General features: G+C 50.9%; 1 protein-coding gene across 1 annotated transcript in view; it reads left to right on the top strand.

Annotated features, from left to right (window-relative positions):
* The window catches only part of MUC2 (mucin 2, oligomeric mucus/gel-forming), a 79314-nt gene that overhangs the window by 47356 nt on the left and 4727 nt on the right, over positions 1-27231 (top strand). The window contains exons 46-69 of the mRNA XM_068684173.1: positions 100-411; positions 1639-1950; positions 3177-3488; positions 4715-5026; positions 6250-6561; positions 7788-8099; positions 9324-9635; positions 10863-11174; positions 12399-12710; positions 13938-14249; positions 15477-15788; positions 17016-17327; positions 18437-18843; positions 19936-20110; positions 20768-21015; positions 22419-22602; positions 22734-22938; positions 23604-23782; positions 24516-24585; positions 24896-24996; positions 25161-25192; positions 25347-25524; positions 26175-26279; positions 26901-26941. Coding sequence (XP_068540274.1) covers positions 100-411; positions 1639-1950; positions 3177-3488; positions 4715-5026; positions 6250-6561; positions 7788-8099; positions 9324-9635; positions 10863-11174; positions 12399-12710; positions 13938-14249; positions 15477-15788; positions 17016-17327; positions 18437-18843; positions 19936-20110; positions 20768-21015; positions 22419-22602; positions 22734-22938; positions 23604-23782; positions 24516-24585; positions 24896-24996; positions 25161-25192; positions 25347-25524; positions 26175-26279; positions 26901-26941 — 5669 coding nt within the window. The remainder of the gene's footprint in view (positions 1-99; positions 412-1638; positions 1951-3176; positions 3489-4714; positions 5027-6249; positions 6562-7787; positions 8100-9323; positions 9636-10862; positions 11175-12398; positions 12711-13937; positions 14250-15476; positions 15789-17015; positions 17328-18436; positions 18844-19935; positions 20111-20767; positions 21016-22418; positions 22603-22733; positions 22939-23603; positions 23783-24515; positions 24586-24895; positions 24997-25160; positions 25193-25346; positions 25525-26174; positions 26280-26900; positions 26942-27231) is intronic.

The following is a 27231-nucleotide window of genomic DNA, read 5'->3' on the forward strand; positions in this document are numbered from 1 at the left end:
TGCAAAGCTTGATGGCGTTTCCTGAGGTTGCTGGAAAGCCACGGAGGTTAATACCAACCGCCGTTTGCCGGTTTGCAATAAAGCACTGTGTTTTCTCAGGAACCAGTCCCCCCGGCTCCACAACCGTTGAAACTGTGTCGACCACCACTCTCCCGCCAACACCGATGACAGGCACCACTCCCCCCGGTACCACAACTGGGCCTGTGTCGACCACCACTCTCCCGCCAACACCGACGCCAGGTCCCAGCAGTACCACCAGTGGCACGACGTCCTCCAGCAGCAGCACCCCGGGGACAACGTCTGTTACTCCTCCACCGACCACGTCCCCCAGCACCCTGACTACTAGCAGCGCATCCCCGCCCACGCCGACACACACCACCTCCCTGTCACCACCGTCCTCGACAAGCGAAGGTAATTGTCTGGCCATGGGGACACGGGTTTCCTTGTAGGGGGAGAAATGAAGGTCTGTGAGCACCTCGACTTGTGTGCACTTTCTGTGTGGGATGAGGGCTGGGAGGAGTTGTTGAGGCTTCCCGAAAAGCGCTGGTGCCCAGTGCTTGACCTGGGGCTGGCTGTGTGGAGGTGAGGAGGGTGCAGGGGTCCTGGGCAGAAGCTCTGCTGTTGCCCGACGCCGCAGGGCTCTGTGGATGCCGTTGCAGCGTGGGGCCTCTGGCCGGCTGAGTCAGATAGGGATGGGAGTGGAAGTCTTGCGTTTGCTGCTGCGGGGCTTCGTCCTTCAGCTGGAGAGAACGTCCTGAGCGGGAGGCGGTGTGTGCGAGGCCAGGGGGGCTTGTCTTTTGCGTCCATGTGGTTCCAGGCGCTGTTGGGACGCTGCTTTTGCTGACATTCTTCCCTTTCTTGTGCTGCATTAGCCCTGTGCTCTTCTGGTGTATGCAGTGCTCCTGGATCTCCTACGCATATCTTCACGGCTCGCTGTACTAGCACAAAGGTAGCCGGTTCTGAGGCAGGCCTCTGGGTGTCCTCAACAGTTTCTAACAGTGGTAACGGAAAGCAGTTGTGGCATTCAGGCCCAGAGCGAGAGCTTGCGTGCTCCCAAGAGAAGGATGAAGCAGCACAGTGAGCCCGAGATTCCTAGCCCAGCATGGGAATATGTGGGGGAGCAGTTTCCAAAGGGCTGGCTGAGGTCTAGCGCAGATATTGCTGCAGCAGCTGCTCAGCCTCAGTGGAGCCAAGGCCCACAGAGAGGAAGGGCTTCTGGAGTGAACACGCCCCCTGATTTCTCGCACATGGAGCGGGGATCTGTCCACGGCTTATAGGGTGAGAGCAATAGGGAAGGAAGCAAAGAGCTGGCCTACGAACTCCGTGAATTCGTCTGGATTTGGGAGTGCTGAGCTCTTCTGTGCAGTATAGAGTTTTCAGGCTCCAGAGAGCTGTTGCATGCAGCGTTGTTGTTCCCTGCAGAAGCGTTGGCATCTGAGTGCCGTGCAAGCCGTAGGAGATTTTGTCTGTGATCCCCACGTTCTTCTGCAAGAGCCACGCGGAGAACTGGTTCTGCTTTATTCCTGTCGGCATTTCCTCTGCAAAGCTTGATGGCGTTTCCTGAGGTTGCTGGAAAGCCACGGAGGTTAATACCAACCGCCGTTTGCCGGTTTGCAATAAAGCACTGTGTTTTCTCAGGAACCAGTCCCCCCGGCTCCACAACCGTTGAAACTGTGTCGACCACCACTCTCCCGCCAACACCGATGACAGGCACCACTCCCCCCGGTACCACAACTGGGCCTGTGTCGACCACCACTCTCCCGCCAACACCGACGCCAGGTCCCAGCAGTACCACCAGTGGCACGACGTCCTCCAGCAGCAGCACCCCGGGGACAACGTCTGTTACTCCTCCACCGACCACGTCCCCCAGCACCCTGACTACTAGCAGCGCATCCCCGCCCACGCCGACACACACCACCTCCCTGTCACCACCGTCCTCGACAAGCGAAGGTAATTGTCTGGCCATGGGGACACGGGTTTCCTTGTAGGGGGAGAAATGAAGGTCTGTGAGCACCTCGACTTGTGTGCACTTTCTGTGTGGGATGAGGGCTGGGAGGAGTTGTTGAGGCTTCCCGAAAAGCGCTGGTGCCCAGTGCTTGACCTGGGGCTGGCTGTGTGGAGGTGAGGAGGGTGCAGGGGTCCTGGGCAGAAGCTCTGCTGTTGCCCGACGCCGCAGGGCTCTGTGGATGCCGTTGCAGCCTGGGGCCTCTGGCCGGCTGAGTCAGATAGGGATGGGAGTGGAAGTCTTGCGTTTGCTGCTGCGGGGCTTCGTCCTTCAGCTGGAGAGAGCGTCCTGAGCGGGAGGTGGTGTGTGCGAGGCCAGGGGGCTTGTCTTTTGCGTCCATGTGGTTCCAGGCGCTGTTGGGACGCTGCTTTTGCTGACATTCTTCCCTTTCTTGTGCTGCATTAGCCCTGTGCTCTTCTGGTGTATGCAGTGCTCCTGGATCTCCTACGCATATCTTCACGGCTCGCTGTACTAGCACAAAGGTAGCCGGTTCTGAGGCAGGCCTCTGGGTGTCCTCAACAGTTTCTAACAGTGGTAACGGAAAGCAGTTGTGGCATTCAGGCCCAGAGCGAGAGCTTGCGTGCTCACAAGACAAGGATGAAGCAGCACAGTGAGCCCGAGATTCCTAGCCCAGCATGGGAATATGTGGGGGAGCAGTTTCCAAAGGGCTGGCTGAGGTCTAGCGCAGATATTGCTGCAGCAGCTGCTCAGCCTCAGTGGAGCCAAGGCCCACAGAGAGGAAGGGCTTCTGGAGTGAACACGCCCCCTGATTTCTCGCACATGGAGCGGGGATCTGTCCACGGCTTATAGGGTGAGAGCAATAGGGAAGGAAGCAAAGAGCTGGCCTACGAACTCCGTGAATTCGTCTGGATTTGGGAGTGCTGAGCTCTTCTGTGCAGTATAGAGTTTTCAGGCTCCAGAGAGCTGTTGCATGCAGCGTTGTTGTTCCCTGCAGAAGCGTTGGCATCTGAGTGCCGTGCAAGCCGTAGGAGATTTTGTCTGTGATCCCCACGTTCTTCTGCAAGAGCCACGCGGAGAACTGGTTCTGCTTTATTCCTGTCGGCATTTCCTCTGCAAAGCTTGATGGCGTTTCCTGAGGTTGCTGGAAAGCCACGGAGGTTAATACCAACCGCCGTTTGCCGGTTTGCAATAAAGCACTGTGTTTTCTCAGGAACCAGTCCCCCCGGCTCCACAACCGTTGAAACTGTGTCGACCACCACTCTCCCGCCAACACCGATGACAGGCACCACTCCCCCCGGTACCACAACTGGGCCTGTGTCGACCACCACTCTCCCGCCAACACCGACGCCAGGTCCCAGCAGTACCACCAGTGGCACGACGTCCTCCAGCAGCAGCACCCCGGGGACAACGTCTGTTACTCCTCCACCGACCACGTCCCCCAGCACCCTGACTACTAGCAGCGCATCCCCGCCCACGCCGACACACACCACCTCCCTGTCACCACCGTCCTCGACAAGCGAAGGTAATTGTCTGGCCATGGGGACACGGGTTTCCTTGTAGGGGGAGAAATGAAGGTCTGTGAGCACCTCGACTTGTGTGCACTTTCTGTGTGGGATGAGGGCTGGGAGGAGTTGTTGAGGCTTCCCGAAAAGCGCTGGTGCCCAGTGCTTGACCTGGGGCTGGCTGTGTGGAGGTGAGGAGGGTGCAGGGGTCCTGGGCAGAAGCTCTGCTGTTGCCCGACACCGCAGGGCTCTGTGGATGCCGTTGCAGCCTGGGGCCTCTGGCCGGCTGAGTCAGATAGGGATGGGAGTGGAAGTCTTGCGTTTGCTGCTGCGGGGCTTCGTCCTTCAGCTGGAGAGAGCGTCCTGAGCGGGAGGTGGTGTGTGCGAGGCCAGGGGGCTTGTCTTTTGCGTCCATGTGGTTCCAGGCGCTGTTGGGACGCTGCTTTTGCTGACATTCTTCCCTTTCTTGTGCTGCATTAGCCCTGTGCTCTTCTGGTGTATGCAGTGCTCCTGGATCTCCTACGCATATCTTCACGGCTCGCTGTACTAGCACAAAGGTAGCCGGTTCTGAGGCAGGCCTCTGGGTGTCCTCAACAGTTTCTAACAGTGGTAACGGAAAGCAGTTGTGGCATTCAGGCCCAGAGCGAGAGCTTGCGTGCTCCCAAGACAAGGATGAAGCAGCACAGTGAGCCCGAGATTCCTAGCCCAGCATGGGAATATGTGGGGGAGCAGTTTCCAAAGGGCTGGCTGAGGTCTAGCGCAGATATTGCTGCAGCAGCTGCTCAGCCTCAGTGGAGCCAAGGCCCACAGAGAGGAAGGGCTTCTGGAGTGAACACGCCCCCTGATTTCTCGCACATGGAGCGGGGATCTGTCCACGGCTTATAGGGTGAGAGCAATAGGGAAGGAAGCAAAGAGCTGGCCTACGAACTCCGTGAATTCGTCTGGATTTGGGAGTGCTGACCCCTTCTGTGCAGTATAGAGTTTTCAGGCTCCAGAGAGCTGTTGCATGCAGCGTTGTTGTTCCCTGCGGAAGCGTTGGCATCTGAGTGCCGTGCAAGCCGTAGGAGATTTTGTCTGTGATCCCCACGTTCTTCTGCAAGAGCCACGCGGAGAACTGGTTCTGCTTTATTCCTGTCGGCATTTCCTCTGCAAAGCTTGATGGCGTTTCCTGAGGTTGCTGGAAAGCCACGGAGGTTAATACCAACCGCCGTTTGCCGGTTTGCAATAAAGCACTGTGTTTTCTCAGGAACCAGTCCCCCCGGCTCCACAACCGTTGAAACTGTGTCGACCACCACTCTCCCGCCAACACCGATGACAGGCACCACTCCCCCCGGTACCACAACTGGGCCTGTGTCGACCACCACTCTCCCGCCAACACCGACGCCAGGTCCCAGCAGTACCACCAGTGGCACGACGTCCTCCAGCAGCAGCACCCCGGGGACAACGTCTGTTACTCCTCCACCGACCACGTCCCCCAGCACCCTGACTACTAGCAGCGCATCCCCGCCCACGCCGACACACACCACCTCCCTGTCACCACCGTCCTCGACAAGCGAAGGTAATTGTCTGGCCATGGGGACACGGGTTTCCTTGTAGGGGGAGAAATGAAGGTCTGTGAGCACCTCGACTTGTGTGCACTTTCTGTGTGGGATGAGGGCTGGGAGGAGTTGTTGAGGCTTCCCGAAAAGCGCTGGTGCCCAGTGCTTGACCTGGGGCTGGCTGTGTGGAGGTGAGGAGGGTGCAGGGGTCCTGGGCAGAAGCTCTGCTGTTGCCCGACGCCGCAGGGCTCTGTGGATGCCGTTGCAGCCTGGGGCCTCTGGCCGGCTGAGTCAGATAGGGATGGGAGTGGAAGTCTTGCGTTTGCTGCTGCGGGGCTTCGTCCTTCAGCTGGAGAGAACGTCCTGAGCGGGAGGTGGTGTGTGCGAGGCCAGGGGGCTTGTCTTTTGCGTCCATGTGGTTCCAGGCGCTGTTGGGACGCTGCTTTTGCTGACATTCTTCCCTTTCTTGTGCTGCATTAGCCCTGTGCTCTTCTGGTGTATGCAGTGCTCCTGGATCTCCTACGCATATCTTCACGGCTCGCTGTACTAGCACAAAGGTAGCCGGTTCTGAGGCAGGCCTCTGGGTGTCCTCAACAGTTTCTAACAGTGGTAATGGAAAGCAGTTGTGGCATTCAGGCCCAGAGCGAGAGCTTGCGTGCTCCCAAGAGAAGGATGAAGCAGCACAGTGAGCCCGAGATTCCTAGCCCAGCATGGGAATATGTGGGGGAGCAGTTTCCAAAGGGCTGGCTGAGGTCTAGCGCAGATATTGCTGCAGCAGCTGCTCAGCCTCAGTGGAGCCAAGGCCCACAGAGAGGAAGGGCTTCTGGAGTGAACACGCCCCCTGATTTCTCGCACATGGAGCGGGGATCTGTCCACGGCTTATAGGGTGAGAGCAATAGGGAAGGAAGCAAAGAGCTGGCCTACGAACTTTGTGAATTCGTCTGGACTTGGGAGTGCTGAGCTCTTCTGTGCAGTATAGAGTTTTCAGGCTCCAGAGAGCTGTTGCATGCAGCATGGTTCCCTGCGCAAGCGTTGGCATCTGAGTGCCGTGCAAGCCGTAGGAGATTTTGTCTGTGATCCCCACGTTCTTCTGCAAGAGCCACGCGGAGAACTGGTTCTGCTTTATTCCTGTCGGCATTTCCTCTGCAAAGCTTGATGGCGTTTCCTGAGGTTGCTGGAAAGCCACGGAGGTTAATACCAACCGCCGTTTGCCGGTTTGCAATAAAGCACTGTGTTTTCTCAGGAACCAGTCCCCCCGGCTCCACAATCGTTGAAACTGTGTCAACCACCACTCTCCCGCCAACACCGATGACAGGCACCACTCCCCCCGGTACCACAACTGGGCCTGTGTCGACCACCACTCTCCCGCCAACACCGACGCCAGGTCCCAGCAGTACCACCAGTGGCACGACGTCCTCCAGCAGCAGCACCCCGGGGACAACGTCTGTTACTCCTCCACCGACCACGTCCCCCAGCACCCTGACTACTAGCAGCGCATCCCCGCCCACGCCGACACACACCACCTCCCTGTCACCACCGTCCTCGACAAGCGAAGGTAATTGTCTGGCCATGGGGACACGGGTTTCCTTGTAGGGGGAGAAACGAAGGTCTGTGAGCACCTCGACTTGTGTGCACTTTCTGTGTGGGATGAGGGCTGGGAGGAGTTGTTGAGGCTTCCCGAAAAGCGCTGGTGCCCAGTGCTTGACCTGGGGCTGGCTGTGTGGAGGTGAGGAGGGTGCAGGGGTCCTGGGCAGAAGCTCTGCTGTTGCCCGACACTGCAGGGCTCTGTGGATGCCGTTGCAGCGTGGGGCCTCTGGCCGGCTGAGTCAGATAGGGATGGGAGTGGAAGTCTTGCGTTTGCTGCTGCGGGGCTTCGTCCTTCAGCTGGAGAGAACGTCCTGAGCGGGAGGCGGTGTGTGCGAGGCCAGGGGGCTTGTCTTTTGCGTCCATGTGGTTCCAGGCGCTGTTGGGACGCTGCTTTTGCTGACATTCTTCCCTTTCTTGTGCTGCATTAGCCCTGTGCTCTTCTGGTGTATGCAGTGCTCCTGGATCTCCTACGCATATCTTCACGGCTCGCTGTACTAGCACAAAGGTAGCCGGTTCTGAGGCAGGCCTCTGGGTGTCCTCAACAGTTTCTAACAGTGGTAACGGAAAGCAGTTGTGGCATTCAGGCCCCGAGCGAGAGCTTGCGTGCTCCCAAGAGAAGGATGAAGCAGCACAGTGAGCCCGAGATTCCTAGCCCAGCATGGGAATATGTGGGGGAGCAGTTTCCAAAGGGCTGGCTGAGGTCTAGCGCAGATATTGCTGCAGCAGCTGCTCAGCCTCAGTGGAGCCAAGGCCCACAGAGAGGAAGGGCTTCTGGAGTGAACACGCCCCCTGATTTCTCGCACATGGAGCGGGGATCTGTCCACGGCTTATAGGGTGAGAGCAATAGGGAAGGAAGCAAAGAGCTGGCCTACGAACTCCGTGAATTCGTCTGGACTTGGGAGTGCTGAGCTCTTCTGTGCAGTATAGAGTTTTCAGGCTCCAGAGAGCTGTTGCATGCAGCGTTGTTGTTCCCTGCAGAAGCGTTGGCATCTGAGTGCCGTGCAAGCCGTAGGAGATTTTGTCTGTGATCCCCACGTTCTTCTGCAAGAGCCACGCGGAGAACTGGTTCTGCTTTATTCCTGTCGGCATTTCCTCTGCAAAGCTTGATGGCGTTTCCTGAGGTTGCTGGAAAGCCACGGAGGTTAATACCAACCGCCGTTTGCCGGTTTGCAATAAAGCACTGTGTTTTCTCAGGAACCAGTCCCCCCGGCTCCACAACCGTTGAAACTGTGTCGACCACCACTCTCCCGCCAACACCGATGACAGGCACCACTCCCCCCGGTACCACAACTGGGCCTGTGTCGACCACCACTCTCCCGCCAACACCGACGCCAGGTCCCAGCAGTACCACCAGTGGCACGACGTCCTCCAGCAGCAGCACCCCGGGGACAACGTCTGTTACTCCTCCACCGACCACGTCCCCCAGCACCCTGACTACTAGCAGCGCATCCCCGCCCACGCCGACACACACCACCTCCCTGTCACCACCGTCCTCGACAAGCGAAGGTAATTGTCTGGCCATGGGGACACGGGTTTCCTTGTAGGGGGAGAAACGAAGGTCTGTGAGCACCTCGACTTGTGTGCACTTTCTGTGTGGGATGAGGGCTGGGAGGAGTTGTTGAGGCTTCCCGAAAAGCGCTGGTGCCCAGTGCTTGACCTGGGGCTGGCTGTGTGGAGGTGAGGAGGGTGCAGGGGTCCTGGGCAGAAGCTCTGCTGTTGCCCGACGCCACAGGGCTCTGTGGATGCCGTTGCAGCGTGGGGCCTCTGGCCGGCTGAGTCAGATAGGGATGGGAGTGGAAGTCTTGCGTTTGCTGCTGCGGGGCTTCGTCCTTCAGCTGGAGAGAGCGTCCTGAGCGGGAGGTGGTGTGTGCAAGGCCAGGGGGCTTGTCTTTTGCGTCCATGTGGTTCCAGGCGCTGTTGGGACGCTGCTTTTGCTGACATTCTTCCCTTTCTTGTGCTGCATTAGCCCTGTGCTCTTCTGGTGTATGCAGTGCTCCTGGATCTCCTACGCATATCTTCATGGCTCGCTGTACTAGCACAAAGGTAGCCGGTTCTGAGGCAGGCCTCTGGGTGTCCTCAACAGTTTCTAACAGTGGTAACGGAAAGCAGTTGTGGCATTCAGGCCCAGAGCGAGAGCTTGCGTGCTCCCAAGAGAAGGATGAAGCAGCACAGTGAGCCCGAGATTCCTAGCCCAGCATGGGAATATGTGGGGGAGCAGTTTCCAAAGGGCTGGCTGAGGTCTAGCGCAGATATTGCTGCAGCAGCTGCTCAGCCTCAGTGGAGCCAAGGCCCACAGAGAGGAAGGGCTTCTGGAGTGAACACGCCCCCTGATTTCTCGCACATGGAGCGGGGATCTGTCCACGGCTTATAGGGTGAGAGCAATAGGGAAGGAAGCAAAGAGCTGGCCTACGAACTTTGTGAATTCGTCTGGACTTGGGAGTGCTGAGCTCTTCTGTGCAGTATAGAGTTTTCAGGCTCCAGAGAGCTGTTGCATGCAGCGTTGTTGTTCCCTGCGCAAGCGTTGGCATCTGAGTGCCGTGCAAGCCGTAGGAGATTTTGTCTGTGATCCCCACGTTCTTCTGCAAGAGCCACGCGGAGAACTGGTTCTGCTTTATTCCTGTCGGCATTTCCTCTGCAAAGCTTGATGGCGTTTCCTGAGGTTGCTGGAAAGCCACGGAGGTTAATACCAACCGCCGTTTGCCGGTTTGCAATAAAGCACTGTTTTCTCAGGAACCAGTCCCCCCGGCTCCACAACCGTTGAAACTGTGTCGACCACCACTCTCCCGCCAACACCGATGACAGGCACCACTCCCCCCGGTACCACAACTGGGCCTGTGTCGACCACCACTCTCCCGCCAACACCGACGCCAGGTCCCAGCAGTACCACCAGTGGCACGACGTCCTCCAGCAGCAGCACCCCGGGGACAACGTCTGTTACTCCTCCACCGACCACGTCCCCCAGCACCCTGACTACTAGCAGCGCATCCCCGCCCACGCCGACACACACCACCTCCCTGTCACCACCGTCCTCGACAAGCGAAGGTAATTGTCTGGCCATGGGGACACGGGTTTCCTTGTAGGGGGAGAAATGAAGGTCTGTGAGCACCTCGACTTGTGTGCACTTTCTGTGTGGGATGAGGGCTGGGAGGAGTTGTTGAGGCTTCCCAAAAAGCGCTGGTGCCCAGTGCTTGACCTGGGGCTGGCTGTGTGGAGGTGAGGAGGGTGCAGGGGTCCTGGGCAGAAGCTCTGCTGTTGCCCGACGCCGCAGGGCTCTGTGGATGCCGTTGCAGCGTGGGGCCTCTGGCCGGCTGAGTCAGATAGGGATGGGAGTGGAAGTCTTGCGTTTGCTGCTGCGGGGCTTCGTCCTTCAGCTGGAGAGAACGTCCTGAGCGGGAGGCGGTGTGTGCGAGGCCAGGGGGGCTTGTCTTTTGCGTCCATGTGGTTCCAGGCGCTGTTGGGACGCTGCTTTTGCTGACATTCTTCCCTTTCTTGTGCTGCATTAGCCCTGTGCTCTTCTGGTGTATGCAGTGCTCCTGGATCTCCTACGCATATCTTCACGGCTCGCTGTACTAGCACAAAGGTAGCCGGTTCTGAGGCAGGCCTCTGGGTGTCCTCAACAGTTTCTAACAGTGGTAACGGAAAGCAGTTGTGGCATTCAGGCCCCGAGCGAGAGCTTGCGTGCTCCCAAGAGAAGGATGAAGCAGCACAGTGAGCCCGAGATTCCTAGCCCAGCATGGGAATATGTGGGGGAGCAGTTTCCAAAGGGCTGGCTGAGGTCTAGCGCAGATATTGCTGCAGCAGCTGCTCAGCCTCAGTGGAGCCAAGGCCCACAGAGAGGAAGGGCTTCTGGAGTGAACACGCCCCCTGATTTCTCGCACATGGAGCGGGGATCTGTCCACGGCTTATAGGGTGAGAGCAATAGGGAAGGAAGCAAAGAGCTGGCCTACGAACTTTGTGAATTCGTCTGGACTTGGGAGTGCTGAGCTCTTCTGTGCAGTATAGAGTTTTCAGGCTCCAGAGAGCTGTTGCATGCAGCGTTGTTGTTCCCTGCGCAAGCGTTGGCATCTGAGTGCCGTGCAAGCCGTAGGAGATTTTGTCTGTGATCCCCACGTTCTTCTGCAAGAGCCACGCGGAGAACTGGTTCTGCTTTATTCCTGTCGGCATTTCCTCTGCAAAGCTTGATGGCGTTTCCTGAGGTTGCTGGAAAGCCACGGAGGTTAATACCAACCGCCGTTTGCCGGTTTGCAATAAAGCACTGTGTTTTCTCAGGAACCAGTCCCCCCGGCTCCACAACCGTTGAAACTGTGTCAACCACCACTCTCCCGCCAACACCGATGACAGGCACCACTCCCCCCGGTACCACAACTGGGCCTGTGTCGACCACCACTCTCCTGCCAACACCGACGCCAGGTCCCAGCAGTACCACCAGTGGCACGACGTCCTCCAGCAGCAGCACCCCGGGGACAACGTCTGTTACTCCTCCACCGACCACGTCCCCCAGCACCCTGACTACTAGCAGCGCATCCCCGCCCACGCCGACACACACCACCTCCCTGTCACCACCGTCCTCGACAAGCGAAGGTAATTGTCTGGCCATGGGGACACGGGTTTCCTTGTAGGGGGAGAAACGAAGGTCTGTGAGCACCTCGACTTGTGTGCACTTTCTGTGTGGGATGAGGGCTGGGAGGAGTTGTTGAGGCTTCCCGAAAAGCGCTGGTGCCCAGTGCTTGACCTGGGGCTGGCTGTGTGGAGGTGAGGAGGGTGCAGGGGTCCTGGGCAGAAGCTCTGCTGTTGCCCGACGCCACAGGGCTCTGTGGATGCCGTTGCAGCGTGGGGCCTCTGGCCGGCTGAGTCAGATAGGGATGGGAGTGGAAGTCTTGCGTTTGCTGCTGCGGGGCTTCGTCCTTCAGCTGGAGAGAGCGTCCTGAGCGGGAGGTGGTGTGTGCGAGGCCAGGGGGCTTGTCTTTTGCGTCCATGTGGTTCCAGGCGCTGTTGGGACGCTGCTTTTGCTGACATTCTTCCCTTTCTTGTGCTGCATTAGCCCTGTGCTCTTCTGGTGTATGCAGTGCTCCTGGATCTCCTACGCATATCTTCACGGCTCGCTGTACTAGCACAAAGGTAGCCGGTTCTGAGGCAGGCCTCTGGGTGTCCTCAACAGTTTCTAACAGTGGTAACGGAAAGCAGTTGTGGCATTCAGGCCCAGAGCGAGAGCTTGCGTGCTCCCAAGACAAGGATGAAGCAGCACAGTGAGCCCGAGATTCCTAGCCCAGCATGGGAATATGTGGGGGAGCAGTTTCCAAAGGGCTGGCTGAGGTCTAGCGCAGATATTGCTGCAGCAGCTGCTCAGCCTCAGTGGAGCCAAGGCCCACAGAGAGGAAGGGCTTCTGGAGTGAACACGCCCCCTGATTTCTCGCACATGGAGCGGGGATCTGTCCACGGCTTATAGGGTGAGAGCAATAGGGAAGGAAGCAAAGAGCTGGCCTACGAACTTTGTGAATTCGTCTGGACTTGGGAGTGCTGAGCTCTTCTGTGCAGTATAGAGTTTTCAGGCTCCAGAGAGCTGTTGCATGCAGCGTTGTTGTTCCCTGCGCAAGCGTTGGCATCTGAGTGCCGTGCAAGCCGTAGGAGATTTTGTCTGTGATCCCCACGTTCTTCTGCAAGAGCCACGCGGAGAACTGGTTCTGCTTTATTCCTGTCGGCATTTCCTCTGCAAAGCTTGATGGCGTTTCCTGAGGTTGCTGGAAAGCCACGGAGGTTAATACCAACCGCCGTTTGCCGGTTTGCAATAAAGCACTGTTTTCTCAGGAACCAGTCCCCCCGGCTCCACAACCGTTGAAACTGTGTCGACCACCACTCTCCCGCCAACACCGATGACAGGCACCACTCCCCCCGGTACCACAACTGGGCCTGTGTCGACCACCACTCTCCCGCCAACACCGACGCCAGGTCCCAGCAGTACCACCAGTGGCACGACGTCCTCCAGCAGCAGCACCCCGGGGACAACGTCTGTTACTCCTCCACCGACCACGTCCCCCAGCACCCTGACTACTAGCAGCGCATCCCCGCCCACGCCGACACACACCACCTCCCTGTCACCACCGTCCTCGACAAGCGAAGGTAATTGTCTGGCCATGGGGACACGGGTTTCCTTGTAGGGGGAGAAATGAAGGTCTGTGAGCACCTCGACTTGTGTGCACTTTCTGTGTGGGATGAGGGCTGGGAGGAGTTGTTGAGGCTTCCCAAAAAGCGCTGGTGCCCAGTGCTTGACCTGGGGCTGGCTGTGTGGAGGTGAGGAGGGTGCAGGGGTCCTGGGCAGAAGCTCTGCTGTTGCCCGACGCCGCAGGGCTCTGTGGATGCCGTTGCAGCCTGGGGCCTCTGGCCGGCTGAGTCAGATAGGGATGGGAGTGGAAGTCTTGCGTTTGCTGCTGCGGGGCTTCGTCCTTCAGCTGGAGAGAACGTCCTGAGCGGGAGGCGGTGTGTGCGAGGCCAGGGGGGCTTGTCTTTTGCGTCCATGTGGTTCCAGGCGCTGTTGGGACGCTGCTTTTGCTGACATTCTTCCCTTTCTTGTGCTGCATTAGCCCTGTGCTCTTCTGGTGTATGCAGTGCTCCTGGATCTCCTACGCATATCTTCACGGCTCGCTGTACTAGCACAAAGGTAGCCGGTTCTGAGGCAGGCCTCTGGGTGTCCTCAACAGTTTCTAACAGTGGTAACGGAAAGCAGTTGTGGCATTCAGGCCCCGAGCGAGAGCTTGCGTGCTCCCAAGAGAAGGATGAAGCAGCACAGTGAGCCCGAGATTCCTAGCCCAGCATGGGAATATGTGGGGGAGCAGTTTCCAAAGGGCTGGCTGAGGTCTAGCGCAGATATTGCTGCAGCAGCTGCTCAGCCTCAGTGGAGCCAAGGCCCACAGAGAGGAAGGGCTTCTGGAGTGAACACGCCCCCTGATTTCTCGCACATGGAGCGGGGATCTGTCCACGGCTTATAGGGTGAGAGCAATAGGGAAGGAAGCAAAGAGCTGGCCTACGAACTTTGTGAATTCGTCTGGACTTGGGAGTGCTGAGCTCTTCTGTGCAGTATAGAGTTTTCAGGCTCCAGAGAGCTGTTGCATGCAGCGTTGTTGTTCCCTGCGCAAGCGTTGGCATCTGAGTGCCGTGCAAGCCGTAGGAGATTTTGTCTGTGATCCCCACGTTCTTCTGCAAGAGCCACGCGGAGAACTGGTTCTGCTTTATTCCTGTCGGCATTTCCTCTGCAAAGCTTGATGGCGTTTCCTGAGGTTGCTGGAAAGCCACGGAGGTTAATACCAACCGCCGTTTGCCGGTTTGCAATAAAGCACTGTGTTTTCTCAGGAACCAGTCCCCCCGGCTCCACAACCGTTGAAACTGTGTCAACCACCACTCTCCCGCCAACACCGATGACAGGCACCACTCCCCCCGGTACCACAACTGGGCCTGTGTCGACCACCACTCTCCCGCCAACACCGACGCCAGGTCCCAGCAGTACCACCAGTGGCACGACGTCCTCCAGCAGCAGCACCCCGGGGACAACGTCTGTTACTCCTCCACCGACCACGTCCCCCAGCACCCTGACTACTAGCAGCGCATCCCCGCCCACGCCGACACACACCACCTCCCTGTCACCACCGTCCTCGACAAGCGAAGGTAATTGTCTGGCCATGGGGACACGGGTTTCCTTGTAGGGGGAGAAACGAAGGTCTGTGAGCACCTCGACTTGTGTGCACTTTCTGTGTGGGATGAGGGCTGGGAGGAGTTGTTGAGGCTTCCCGAAAAGCGCTGGTGCCCAGTGCTTGACCTGGGGCTGGCTGTGTGGAGGTGAGGAGGGTGCAGGGGTCCTGGGCAGAAGCTCTGCTGTTGCCCGACGCCGCAGGGCTCTGTGGATGCCGTTGCAGCCTGGGGCCTCTGGCCGGCTGAGTCAGATAGGGATGGGAGTGGAAGTCTTGCGTTTGCTGCTGCGGGGCTTCGTCCTTCAGCTGGAGAGAACGTCCTGAGCGGGAGGCGGTGTGTGCGAGGCCAGGGGGGCTTGTCTTTTGCGTCCATGTGGTTCCAGGCGCTGTTGGGACGCTGCTTTTGCTGACATTCTTCCCTTTCTTGTGCTGCATTAGCCCTGTGCTCTTCTGGTGTATGCAGTGCTCCTGGATCTCCTACGCATATCTTCACGGCTCGCTGTACTAGCACAAAGGTAGCCGGTTCTGAGGCAGGCCTCTGGGTGTCCTCAACAGTTTCTAACAGTGGTAACGGAAAGCAGTTGTGGCATTCAGGCCCCGAGCGAGAGCTTGCGTGCTCCCAAGACAAGGATGAAGCAGCACAGTGAGCCCGAGATTCCTAGCCCAGCATGGGAATATGTGGGGGAGCAGTTTCCAAAGGGCTGGCTGAGGTCTAGCGCAGATATTGCTGCAGCAGCTGCTCAGCCTCAGTGGAGCCAAGGCCCACAGAGAGGAAGGGCTTCTGGAGTGAACACGCCCCCTGATTTCTCGCACATGGAGCGGGGATCTGTCCACGGCTTATAGGGTGAGAGCAATAGGGAAGGAAGCAAAGAGCTGGCCTACGAACTCCGTGAATTCGTCTGGATTTGGGAGTGCTGAGCTCTTCTGTGCAGTATAGAGTTTTCAGGCTCCAGAGAGCTGTTGCATGCAGCGTTGTTGTTCCCTGCGGAAGCGTTGGCATCTGAGTGCCGTGCAAGCCGTAGGAGATTTTGTCTGTGATCCCCACGTTCTTCTGCAAGAGCCACGCGGAGAACTGGTTCTGCTTTATTCCTGTCGGCATTTCCTCTGCAAAGCTTGATGGCGTTTCCTGAGGTTGCTGGAAAGCCACGGAGGTTAATACCAACCGCCGTTTGCCGGTTTGCAATAAAGCACTGTGTTTTCTCAGGAACCAGTCCCCCCGGCTCCACAACCGTTGAAACTGTGTCGACCACCACTCTCCCGCCAACACCGATGACAGGCACCACTCCCCCCGGTACCACAACTGGGCCTGTGTCGACCACCACTCTCCCGCCAACACCGACGCCAGGTCCCAGCAGTACCACCAGTGGCACGACGTCCTCCAGCAGCAGCACCCCGGGGACAACGTCTGTTACTCCTCCACCGACCACGTCCCCCAGCACCCTGACTACTAGCAGCGCATCCCCGCCCACGCCGACACACACCACCTCCCTGTCACCACCGTCCTCGACAAGCGAAGGTAATTGTCTGGCCATGGGGACACGGGTTTCCTTGTAGGGGGAGAAATGAAGGTCTGTGAGCACCTCGACTTGTGTGCACTTTCTGTGTGGGATGAGGGCTGGGAGGAGTTGTTGAGGCTTCCCAAAAAGCGCTGGTGCCCAGTGCTTGACCTGGGGCTGGCTGTGTGGAGGTGAGGAGGGTGCAGGGGTCCTGGGCAGAAGCTCTGCTGTTGCCCGACGCCGCAGGGCTCTGTGGATGCCGTTGCAGCCTGGGGCCTCTGGCCGGCTGAGTCAGATAGGGATGGGAGTGGAAGTCTTGCGTTTGCTGCTGCGGGGCTTCGTCCTTCAGCTGGAGAGAACGTCCTGAGCGGGAGGCGGTGTGTGCGAGGCCAGGGGGGCTTGTCTTTTGCGTCCATGTGGTTCCAGGCGCTGTTGGGACGCTGCTTTTGCTGACATTCTTCCCTTTCTTGTGCTGCATTAGCCCTGTGCTCTTCTGGTGTATGCAGTGCTCCTGGATCTCCTACGCATATCTTCACGGCTCGCTGTACTAGCACAAAGGTAGCCGGTTCTGAGGCAGGCCTCTGGGTGTCCTCAACAGTTTCTAACAGTGCTAACGGAAAGCAGTTGTGGCATTCAGGCCCAGAGCGAGAGCTTGCGTGCTCCCAAGAGAAGGATGAAGCAGCACAGTGAGCCCGAGATTCCTAGCCCAGCATGGGAATATGTGGGGGAGCAGTTTCCAAAGGGCTGGCTGAGGTCTAGCGCAGATATTGCTGCAGCAGCTGCTCAGCCTCAGTGGAGCCAAGGCCCACAGAGAGGAAGGGCTTCTGGAGTGAACACGCCCCCTGATTTCTCGCACATGGAGCGGGGATCTGTCCACGGCTTATAGGGTGAGAGCAATAGGGAAGGAAGCAAAGAGCTGGCCTACGAACTCCGTGAATTCGTCTGGACTTGGGAGTGCTGAGCTCTTCTGTGCAGTATAGAGTTTTCAGGCTCCAGAGAGCTGTTGCATGCAGCGTTGTTGTTCCCTGCACAAGCGTTGGCATCTGAGTGCCGTGCAAGCCGTAGGAGATTTTGTCTGTGATCCCCACGTTCTTCTGCAAGAGCCACGCGGAGAACTGGTTCTGCTTTATTCCTGTCGGCATTTCCTCTGCAAAGCTTGATGGCGTTTCCTGAGGTTGCTGGAAAGCCACGGAGGTTAATACCAACCGCCGTTTGCCGGTTTGCAATAAAGCACTGTGTTTTCTCAGGAACCAGTCCCCCCGGCTCCACAACCGTTGAAACTGTGTCGACCACCACTCTCCCGCCAACACCGATGACAGGCACCACTCCCCCCGGTACCACAACTGGGCCTGTGTCGACCACCACTCTCCCGCCAACACCGACGCCAGGTCCCAGCAGTACCACCAGTGGCACGACGTCCTCCAGCAGCAGCACCCCGGGGACAACGTCTGTTACTCCTCCACCGACCACGTCCCCCAGCACCCTGACTACTAGCAGCGCATCCCCGCCCACGCCGACACACACCACCTCCCTGTCACCACCGTCCTCGACAAGCGAAGGTAATTGTCTGGCCATGGGGACACGGGTTTCCTTGTAGGGGGAGAAATGAAGGTCTGTGAGCACCTCGACTTGTGTGCACTTTCTGTGTGGGATGAGGGCTGGGAGGAGTTGTTGAGGCTTCCCGAAAAGCGCTGGTGCCCAGTGCTTGACCTGGGGCTGGCTGTGTGGAGGTGAGGAGGGTGCAGGGGTCCTGGGCAGAAGCTCTGCTGTTGCCCGACGCCGCAGGGCTCTGTGGATGCCATTGCAGCCTGGGGCCTCTGGCTGGCTGAGTCAGATAGGGATGGGAGTGGAAGTCTTGCGTTTGCTGCTGCGGGGCTTCGTCCTTCAGCTGGAGAGAACGTCCTGAGCGGGAGGCGGTGTGTGCGAGGCCAGGGGGGCTTGTCTTTTGCGTCCATGTGGTTCCAGGCGCTGTTGGGACGCTGCTTTTGCTGACATTCTTCCCTTTCTTGTGCTGCATTAGCCCTGTGCTCTTCTGGTGTATGCAGTGCTCCTGGATCTCCTACGCATATCTTCACGGCTCGCTGTACTAGCACAAAGGTAGCCGGTTCTGAGGCAGGCCTCTGGGTGTCCTCAACAGTTTCTAACAGTGGTAATGGAAAGCAGTTGTGGCATTCAGGCCCAGAGCGAGAGCTTGCGTGCTCCCAAGAGAAGGATGAAGCAGCACAGTGAGCCCGAGATTCCTAGCCCAGCATGGGAATATGTGGGGGAGCAGTTTCTAAAGGGCTGGCTGAGGTCTAGCGCAGATATTGCTGCAGCAGCTGCTCAGCCTCAGTGGATTCACGTCCTTCATATCATCCCGCGCTGTGGTTTCTGGCATTTCAGATCTTGCTGCGTGGAGTTTGGGAGGATGCAGGTGTTCTGTGCCTAAAATGTTGTGTTTCCCTTTTCCTCATGTTCTGTTGAGATGCTTCCAGACTTGATGTTTTAAATTTTTTTTTTCTTCTTTTTCGTATCTAAATTTCCTTTTCTTATTTTTTTTTGTTTGTTTGTTCTATTTTTTCACTCTTCAGAATGCCTATTTTTTAATATCAAATGTCAGGTTCCCATCTTTCTGTAAAGCACTGTGTTTTCTCAGTAACTAGTTCTCATTTTGTCACTACTTTAACAGGATCAAGTACCACTGGGACTGTTTTTTCTTCGACTTCCTCACCTACCATCACTTTTAGCACGCCAACATTGGGATCATCTTCCCCATTTTCAACTCCATATATGAGTACCTCACCTTCTTCTGTATCAACAACCCTATCAGAAGTCACTACTTCAGGAACAACTCCCACCAAATCTTTCACCACTACTTCAGGAACAACCTCTACTCCTTTTACCAATGTCACTTCAACCACCATTACCACATCTGCAATTGTTCCTTCTGGTTCAGCTAGTACTTCTGGCACTACTCCAACATCAAGTGCAGTCACTGTTCCTGGAAGTTCCACAGTTACTGCACTCAGTACTTCAAGTTCAACTCCCAGTTCTGGCTCAAATAATTGTACCATTTCACCTAATGAAACATATGCGGTTAGTAGATTGTATTTTTTGATTTATGTCATTTTATTTCAAAGGTGTCTAGGTACATAATTACAGTGTTATTATCATAGAGTGTAAACATTTATCTGGATAGAAAATGAGGTATCTGTTCATTCTGTTGTGTTTTTTTTTTTTTTTTGGAGGGGTATCAACATGACTTCCAATGAATTTTGTGTGTTTATTTTTTTTTTTTTTTATCAAGTATACTGGTATTAGCTCTTCAACAATAGTTTTTAAAAGGCATTCTGCATTCAAGGAGGTAGAGTACAGATAAATCTTTCTCTTTATTGTAGAAAAGCTTTTCTGAGGAGTTAACTAAGGACTAAGTCTTTCTTTTCTTATTTCTGGTTTTGAATATGTACACGCAGTTTGTTGTAATTACAGTGCAAATGCCCAACAAGAAAACATTGGATTGAACTGGTCGGTGTTTGGAATTATTCTGCAGTTATATTTGGTCATAGTCTGATTTCAAGAGCTAACTGTGAAACAGATTACCACTTTCAAATGCTTATGAATTTTCACTCCAATTCTAAGTTTTTTGAAACCACCTAGTTTTGCTGGTATACAAATAATTAGCAGCTGTAAGATGGTCCAAGTTAGAAAAAATACATACACTCACAATGCATGCTATAATTGCCTTAGACATTACTCCCCAAATTGCTGGTGTTCATTGTAGCTTCAGCTGTTAATCTGTTCTAAACATCCATGGAAGGTGATTGAGCATACTTGTCTTTCACTGTTGGAAGGAAGCCTAGGTAATGAAATTAGATAGGAGATCTTACTTTTATACAACTGAAACTGCAAAAGGCAATTTTGCTTTTTGGTTACTGGCATGATTCATAATTAATGCCTTTCACTTAGCAGCTTTCACTAAAGCTAGATTATCTTGCAGACCTTGATGGTGCTGAATGCTGCTCTTCCTTCCCAATTTCAGACTTCCGCTGGAAAAAAATATTGCCAATAAACATAAGGTGTTTTTAAAATCTGCAAAAGGTATTCAAGTATAAATGTTACCATCTGACTCACTGTGACTGCTCAATAAGGCTTCTCTCTCTCTCTTGTTCTCTCTTTTTCCAAATACAGCCAGGTCAGTCATGGTGGCCGTGTAACTGCACTATGGCAGTATGTGTAGAAAACAATACAGTCCAGCTGTTTCCAGTCATCTGTGAGCCACCTCCTAAACCCACATGCGCCAATGGTCTTGCTCCTGTGCAAGTCCTTGATGACGATCAATGCTGTTGGCATTGGGAGTGTGATTGTAAGTATATATTTTAAGAAATATTTTTTTCCTGTGTGAACAATACTAGCGTAAAGAACAGCGCTGTTTATCAAGGGCTAAGTGTTGTGCAAGATGTGGCCTTCAGACTGCCAGTATTGGTCTCTTTTAGAGTGCTATATTGATCCTTTTTACTTAACAAAGTAAAACTTAATTTGGTTGTCATTATTTCGACATCACTATTCTGTTAGTAGAACAAATTGGTCTCCTATGGTAGAATTTAAATGTCCAGATGCTGACATCTATAGGCTAGAGGTCTGCATATAAGTTACTTGTTGAGGTGATTTGTAAAGGTTCTTCTAGGACATGAGTAATCCTATTCTCAGTTGTTTTTCAGACATGTCGGATATACTGTGCCCTGAAAGTCTGTTTTTTTTTTTTTTGTTGTTGTTGTTGTTTTGTGTGTGTGTGTGTTTTGTTTGTTTGTTTGTTTGCTTTGTTTTTTCGGTAGTTGTTTTGTTTTTCTATTATTGATGAATTTTAGAAATGAGCTTATGCATGCATTGGCAGATACACTTTAAATATTTAAATGCTTAAAGTAAGATGAGGCGAATCCCACACCTACGGATTTTTTTTTTGTAGTTTGATCAGATTCTGTATGTTACCATAAGAAGCTAACCTAGCTTTATGTTTTTACAGGCTACTGCACTGGCTGGGGAGACCCACACTACATGACTTTTGATGGATTGTACTACAGCTATCAAGGGAATTGCACATATGTTCTTGTGGAAGAGATTAATAAAACAGTTGACAACTTTGGTGTCTACATTGATAACTACCATTGTGATGCACGGGATGTAGTCTCATGTCCACGAACGCTCATTGTGAGACATGAGACTCAGGAAGTGCGCATAGCAACAGTAGAACCAAATACCCTAAAAGTAGAGGTATTGGAGAATATTACCTTTGATTTCTTGACTGAACTATTTATAAAGTATGAATCTCGTAATTATACATTATTAGGAAAAAAATAAAAATAGAATCAGTGGATTATAAATTAGGACTGCAGGGAAGGAAGGACTTCTTTTCTGAATCTGAATACTGGAAAAATATTCTACAAATTCTTTTTTATCCCTTTTTTATAATAAATATTTGCAGTGCCTTATCTCTTCTAAATACATAAACATGGATGAATAGCTAAGAGTTAAGGGTATAAAATAAATTAATTTACAGTTGACATTGATGTAAGAAAGAAAAAGAATGAATGTTGAATGGGAGGATACAACATAAACTAGACATCGCAATTAAAGTACTAGCTTAAGCTTTTAAGAAATGATCCTGACTATCTTAGATTGGTGTCACCTTTTTCATTTTTCAGTTTATTTCTGAATGATTTCATCATTCAGAAATAAACACATTTCCCGTGTGTTTATCTAATTGGTAAATATCATGTCCTAACTTCGGGAATTCAAAATTGGGTTACAAGTTTTTTTAGGTTTTTGTGGGGTTGATGTGTTTGTGTGTTTGTTTTGAATGTTACTGTGTGGGAATATTACAAATTAGGTTGCAGCAAATGTGCTCTTGCCACTAAAAAGGTTAATGGTATCATGGACCGCATTAGGCAAAGCTGTCTCTTTGGAGCTATACAAAAGCTGCTTGGACATGATTCTGGACAAGCAGGTGGCCCTGGTTGAGCTGGAGAGTTGGACCAGATGACTCCAGAGGTCTCTTCCAACATCAGCTGTTCTGTGATTCTTGAAATGATTGAAAAAATCTGTGAAATTATTGAAAATTTCCAACATATAGACTTTTTTTTTCTCTAAAGCAATTAAGTCCGTTGTCGCTGAATAAAACTATCAGTGTTCATTTCATATGTATATCAAGGCAAAGTCTTTAAATAAATAATACAGATTTTGGCTTAGTGCTTTCCTGCAATTTCCTTATAATTATTTCCTTAAAAAAATGCTGCAAGCATATTCCTTTTATTTTGGTGATTTTGGTAGTTCCAAGAAGGATAAAACTCTGTGCACTCAGAATTTAGGATAATTTTATATTGTACTTGTACAAGGTGTCCTCAATGCCATAGTCATTCTAACAAATCTATAGAGTGTTTGCTGGTCTAAGCTCCAAACTGTAGTCTAGCTTATTAGTGGATGATAGGCCTTTTCTTTGGCTTCAAGAAAGCAAGTTTGACTTTTCAGTAATGTAAAAGGAAACACAGGGACAATTGTTATAAACTAAATGCACATTATTTGCCTTTACATTTGCATCTCCAATGCTAAGTAATGAACAGTTGATTGTTTTCTGAAATCAAATGAAATATATGTCTCTTTTCTATTTTATTTATCAGGTGACTGTAAACAAACAGACAGTGGCTTTGCCTTATAAAAAATTTGGAGTGAGCATCTATGAGTCAGGCATAAATCATGTAGTGGAAATTCCTGAGCTTAAAATGAATGTGTCCTACAATGGCTTGTCCTTTTCTATCAGAATGCCCTACAGCCTGTTTGGCAACAACACTCAAGGACAGTGTGGTAAGTCTTACCGTTATGTTTTTTATACTCTCAGAAAACCACAAACAAGTAAATGACAACAGTGCCAGAGAGATGAGTGGCGTTTGATAACAAATCTGTAAGTGAATTCTTTCTTCCCCTACCCATTTTAGGTACTTGCAATAACAACACAGCAGATGACTGCAGGTTACCTAATGGTAACATTGCAGAAAACTGTGAAACCATGGCAGATCATTGGCAAATTGTTGATCCCTCCAAACCGCAATGCTCCCCAGGCCTTATTCCTACAAAATCACCTGGCACAACCACAGGACAGCCTTGCAAAGAATCTTCCATCTGCAAGCTTATTTTGGGAAGGTAGATATTCCAATAGTCCTCTGGTGCTTATAAGAATTTGATCTTTAAGTTGAGTGGCAATTCTGGGGTTCATTTCTTAATACAAAATGTTCTAACTATTCTTCCATCTATTCTTCCATTTAGTGGCTACTTCCATCTAGTAGCTCTGTAGGTTTCTTCCATTTCTTTTGCTGTTTCTAGATGTCATTCGTTGCTGATACAGCTTACTCCCAACCATTTGACTGCTACTTTAGCCTTTCCTGATGTTCTCACTTTCTTCTGTGCTTTCTGCTCTCACTGTCCTATGCTCTGGCCTTTTCCTATTCTTACTTAGCAGCAGAGACCAACTGAAGAAAGAGATCTTCATTTTAGGAACTTGGCCAGAATTAAAAATAGTTTGAATAAAATCTAGTTTGAAAAGTAGTCCCTCTTTACACTTCATAATAATCATGTAGCTCCTGGACAGAAAATAGTGGTGCCTGGTTGTTTTGTAGATGAGGGGAGAATTCTTTAAAATATGTTGATAGGTTACAATCTAATCGAGTGCTCTTAGTAGAAATCTCTCAGTAATAGTCCTTGTTCACATCTCTTTAAGTGTCACTGTTGCCACATTATAATATGCAAAGCACACTGGAGAATTCATGGTTTATTCTGTAACTAATAATGACATATGTTTCTATTTCTAGTGTGTTCGAGAAGTGCCATGCTGTTGTTAACCCTGATAGGTTCTATGCAGCCTGTGTTTTTGATAGTTGTGCACTTCCCAGCTTAGACCTGGAATGCTCAAGTCTGCAGATCTATGCTGCCATCTGTGCTGATCAAAATGTCTGCATCGACTGGAGAAGTCATACCAATGGTGTTTGCTGTAAGTATTTAGCTGTTTTATCATGAACTGTTAGGGAAGCTTGTACTGAGCTATTTCAGTTTGAACCGTGGGAAAACCCTATGCTAGGGAGCATGGCAGGGAGCTGGACTACACGATCTTCAGGGGTCCCTCCAACCCAAACCATTCTGTGATTCTATGATAATGTCCTAATGATGCCATATTGCTTTCCAAGCAATGAAGATACCAATAAATTACACTAGCTGCTTTCCTCAAGTAATTGTCAGGTAACATTTTTATAAATGGAAATGATAAATGAGCCTGCAATATGCATCCATTTACCATATCAGAAACATTTGTATTAATAGATACTTTTTTTTTTTCTTTTTTTTAGCAGAGTCAGCTGTATATTTTACAGGCATTGGCAGATCATTCATGTATTTAGTGTAATCAGAAGAGGATGGGAGGGTAGGAATACGCTCCTCTTTGAGAACTTACACAAAAGAGACCAGAATTATGAAAAAGTTGTATTCAGGATATAGACTCCTGGCTTTATCTCCTTAAATTTAAAGTATCATGCTATACCTCTGGCTAAATTGTATAAAGTAATCCCACTCAGAGACGTGAGTCTGGTAACTATTTAATCTCTATGCTTTTCAAGATTGTCAAAGATACATTGAAAAATGAGTAGTGTTGAATTTCTTGTCATAAGGTCATGGGATTTTTCTACGTTATTTTCCCTGAGCTGTTCCTCTTTTTTATTTTCCTATTCCAGCTTATGAATGTCCCAAACATAAAGAATATAGAGCATGTGGTCCTAGTAAACAGATAACCTGCAAATCAAGGTAAAGAGTTCCTTCACTGTTAGATCTCATATATTTGTTCAGTCATACCTAAAGGATAAGTGGATGAGAGAAGTCAAACAGCCTCCTGTCCTGTCTTTAGCTGACTATCCTATTTGTTACCACTGTTCTCTTGATCCTAAATCTGGGTGCCTGTACTTTTTATTTGGCTAAACCAAACATCAAAAAGCCCTGAATCACAAGTCTGCAGGTTAATTGCCCTGTTATTTTCAATTAATGGTTATCCAGCTTAACCTTCCTCTGCATGCCTGTGACAGTGATGGTGCTCCTCTGAACATTTTGTCTCATACAGTCAACAGAATGAAACTGCAGTTAAACAAGTGGAAGGCTGTTTCTGTCCTAATGGTACAATGCTGTATGACTCTGGTGTGGATGTCTGTGTAAACACCTGCGGTGAGTTTAACCACTTCAATTGGATGCATGCTTGTTTCCTTTTTGTTATTTCCTTCTGATGCATACAACATAGATCTGACTGTATGCAGTATTCATGCAACATATAGTGGAGATATTTACTGTTATATAAGTGGTAATGGAAATGTATTTTGATATTTTCACAGGCTGTGTTGGATTGGATATGATACCAAGAGAGGTACGTTTGCTTTTGTATTTCAAGAAGAGGTTTGGGATGGGGAGAAAAAAATATTCTCTGTTTTGTCATTTCCCAGCCTTTCATTCCTGCTTTTATTTCTGTTCTTTTTAACTGGTAACCATGCAATCACTCACGTTATTTTCTTTAATGACAGTTTGGGGAAAGGTTTACAGCAGACTGTCAGGACTGTATTTGCCTAGAAGGTGGAAATGGCATTGTATGTGAGCCTCACAAATGTCCCAGTCAAAATAAGCAGAGTTGTAATGGAAACGGCTTCTATGAGGTCAATGAAGTCAATCCTGAAGATTCCTGCTGCCCCATTGTCACCTGCAGTGAGTTTTTACTTTTGTTTCTAGCCTTTCTCTAACCTTTACGAACTGAAAAGAGAACCTGAACTAGTTTAGCACCAGAGACCTGCAATAGGGAGTCACAAAATAATATCATGCTTTTGAAAATCAGTTTGTCCAGTGTTATGGAAAATTCATTTTAATATTTTAATATTTTAATATTGAAGTAACTCAGCAGAACAAGATTTACAATTCTGGGTTTCAACATAACTGAATCTGAACTGAATGAGTTCTTGAGTTTAGAATACCATTTTATTAAAGTAAAATGCAGATCATAGAATTCTGTGTGGCTGTAAGGTTTTCCTTTAGCAGCAGTTGCCTACAATCTTGGACAGAGTACTATAACAATTGTTCACTGTTACTCTGCAAAAAATTGTGATACTTTTCTTATACTTGATAATTACATACTAGAAGTTTCATAAATGAGTGTAGACCCCCCCATCCAGTGCCTGGATTCACTAGGAAAAATGTGTCTTTTTTCTGATTTTTTTTTCTTTGAGGAGAATCTGGAATATTCCCTAGCAGTGGAAAGTCTATCTTAAGTTCTCAGGTGGGAGTTCGAGAGATGCCTCTTTCTAGCCGTGATTTAATATACTTTCTGTGTTTCTCTCTCTTTTTTTTTTTTTTTTTTTCAGAATGCAATACAAGCTTGTGCACAACTGAATCCCCCAAGTGTACACTGGGATTTGAAGTTTATTCTTATATTCCCAGTGATCAGTGCTGTCCTGTGTACGAGTGTGGTAAGTACCGTGGAAATATATTACAATGACTAGCATTATATATTATATAATTATTACATAATTTAGTATCAGGCTTAATGAGACTGTATGTAATACTGAAAGAGCTAATAAACCCAGTTGGATTGCATGAATTAACTATTAACATTGGTTATTACTGCCATGGTTATGACACACAGCTGCAAAATCATATAGAGCTCTGGTAGTTCAAGTGCAGCTTTCCTGGTTGTAAGTACCTGTGAGAAAAGCTACAGAATTAACTGAGATTGTGGTCTCAGTTTAACCTAGCAAAATGTCCCTGTTAATGTGCCCAAGAGAAGATAGCAGTACAAAGTCTGTTTTATTCTTAGTAATTGAAACAGGTAACTTCTTGTAACTGTCAGGTGAACATTCTTGGCTATGAACTGGACTACGTATATTGGGCCAAATCTTCCTCCCTTTTTGCATGTGAAGTATTTGTTATTTTACTTTATATAAGCCTTATATGCTACTAAAAATGGAAAACAATCCATGTATTTGAACAAAAGCATTGTGATTCATTGTGGAAGAAATGAGTGTGACTAGAGTTGGGTAAAGACTCTTTTTTCCCCTGATGTAACTGCCTAACTCCTTCCTTGTTAACAGTTCCCAAGAGGGTTTGTGTACATCAGAATGCTGAGTTCTTGGTAAGTTCCTGTTTCAAAAGTATTCTGAAAATGCTTGAAAGACCAATTAGCATACTTTAGCTGAGGTGCTATGAAGAGGTTTATCCAGTAGAACGAATATTTTAGAAAATTTCAGATTCCTGTCAGGGATTTATCAGCTCAGCATAGTTTAAAATTTTTCTGAAAATGTTGCCATGTGTGAGAGACTGAAGAATTGTTTCTAAATGTCAGTACCAGAGAGGGATATGGTTTTAGAGTAAAGTGTGTATGCATTTTTAAATTTAGTCCACACTTTCGGTCAGCACTTTATT

Source organism: Anas acuta, chromosome 5 (genome assembly GCF_963932015.1).
Source record: "Anas acuta chromosome 5, bAnaAcu1.1, whole genome shotgun sequence".
Taxonomy (NCBI): domain Eukaryota; kingdom Metazoa; phylum Chordata; class Aves; order Anseriformes; family Anatidae; genus Anas; species Anas acuta.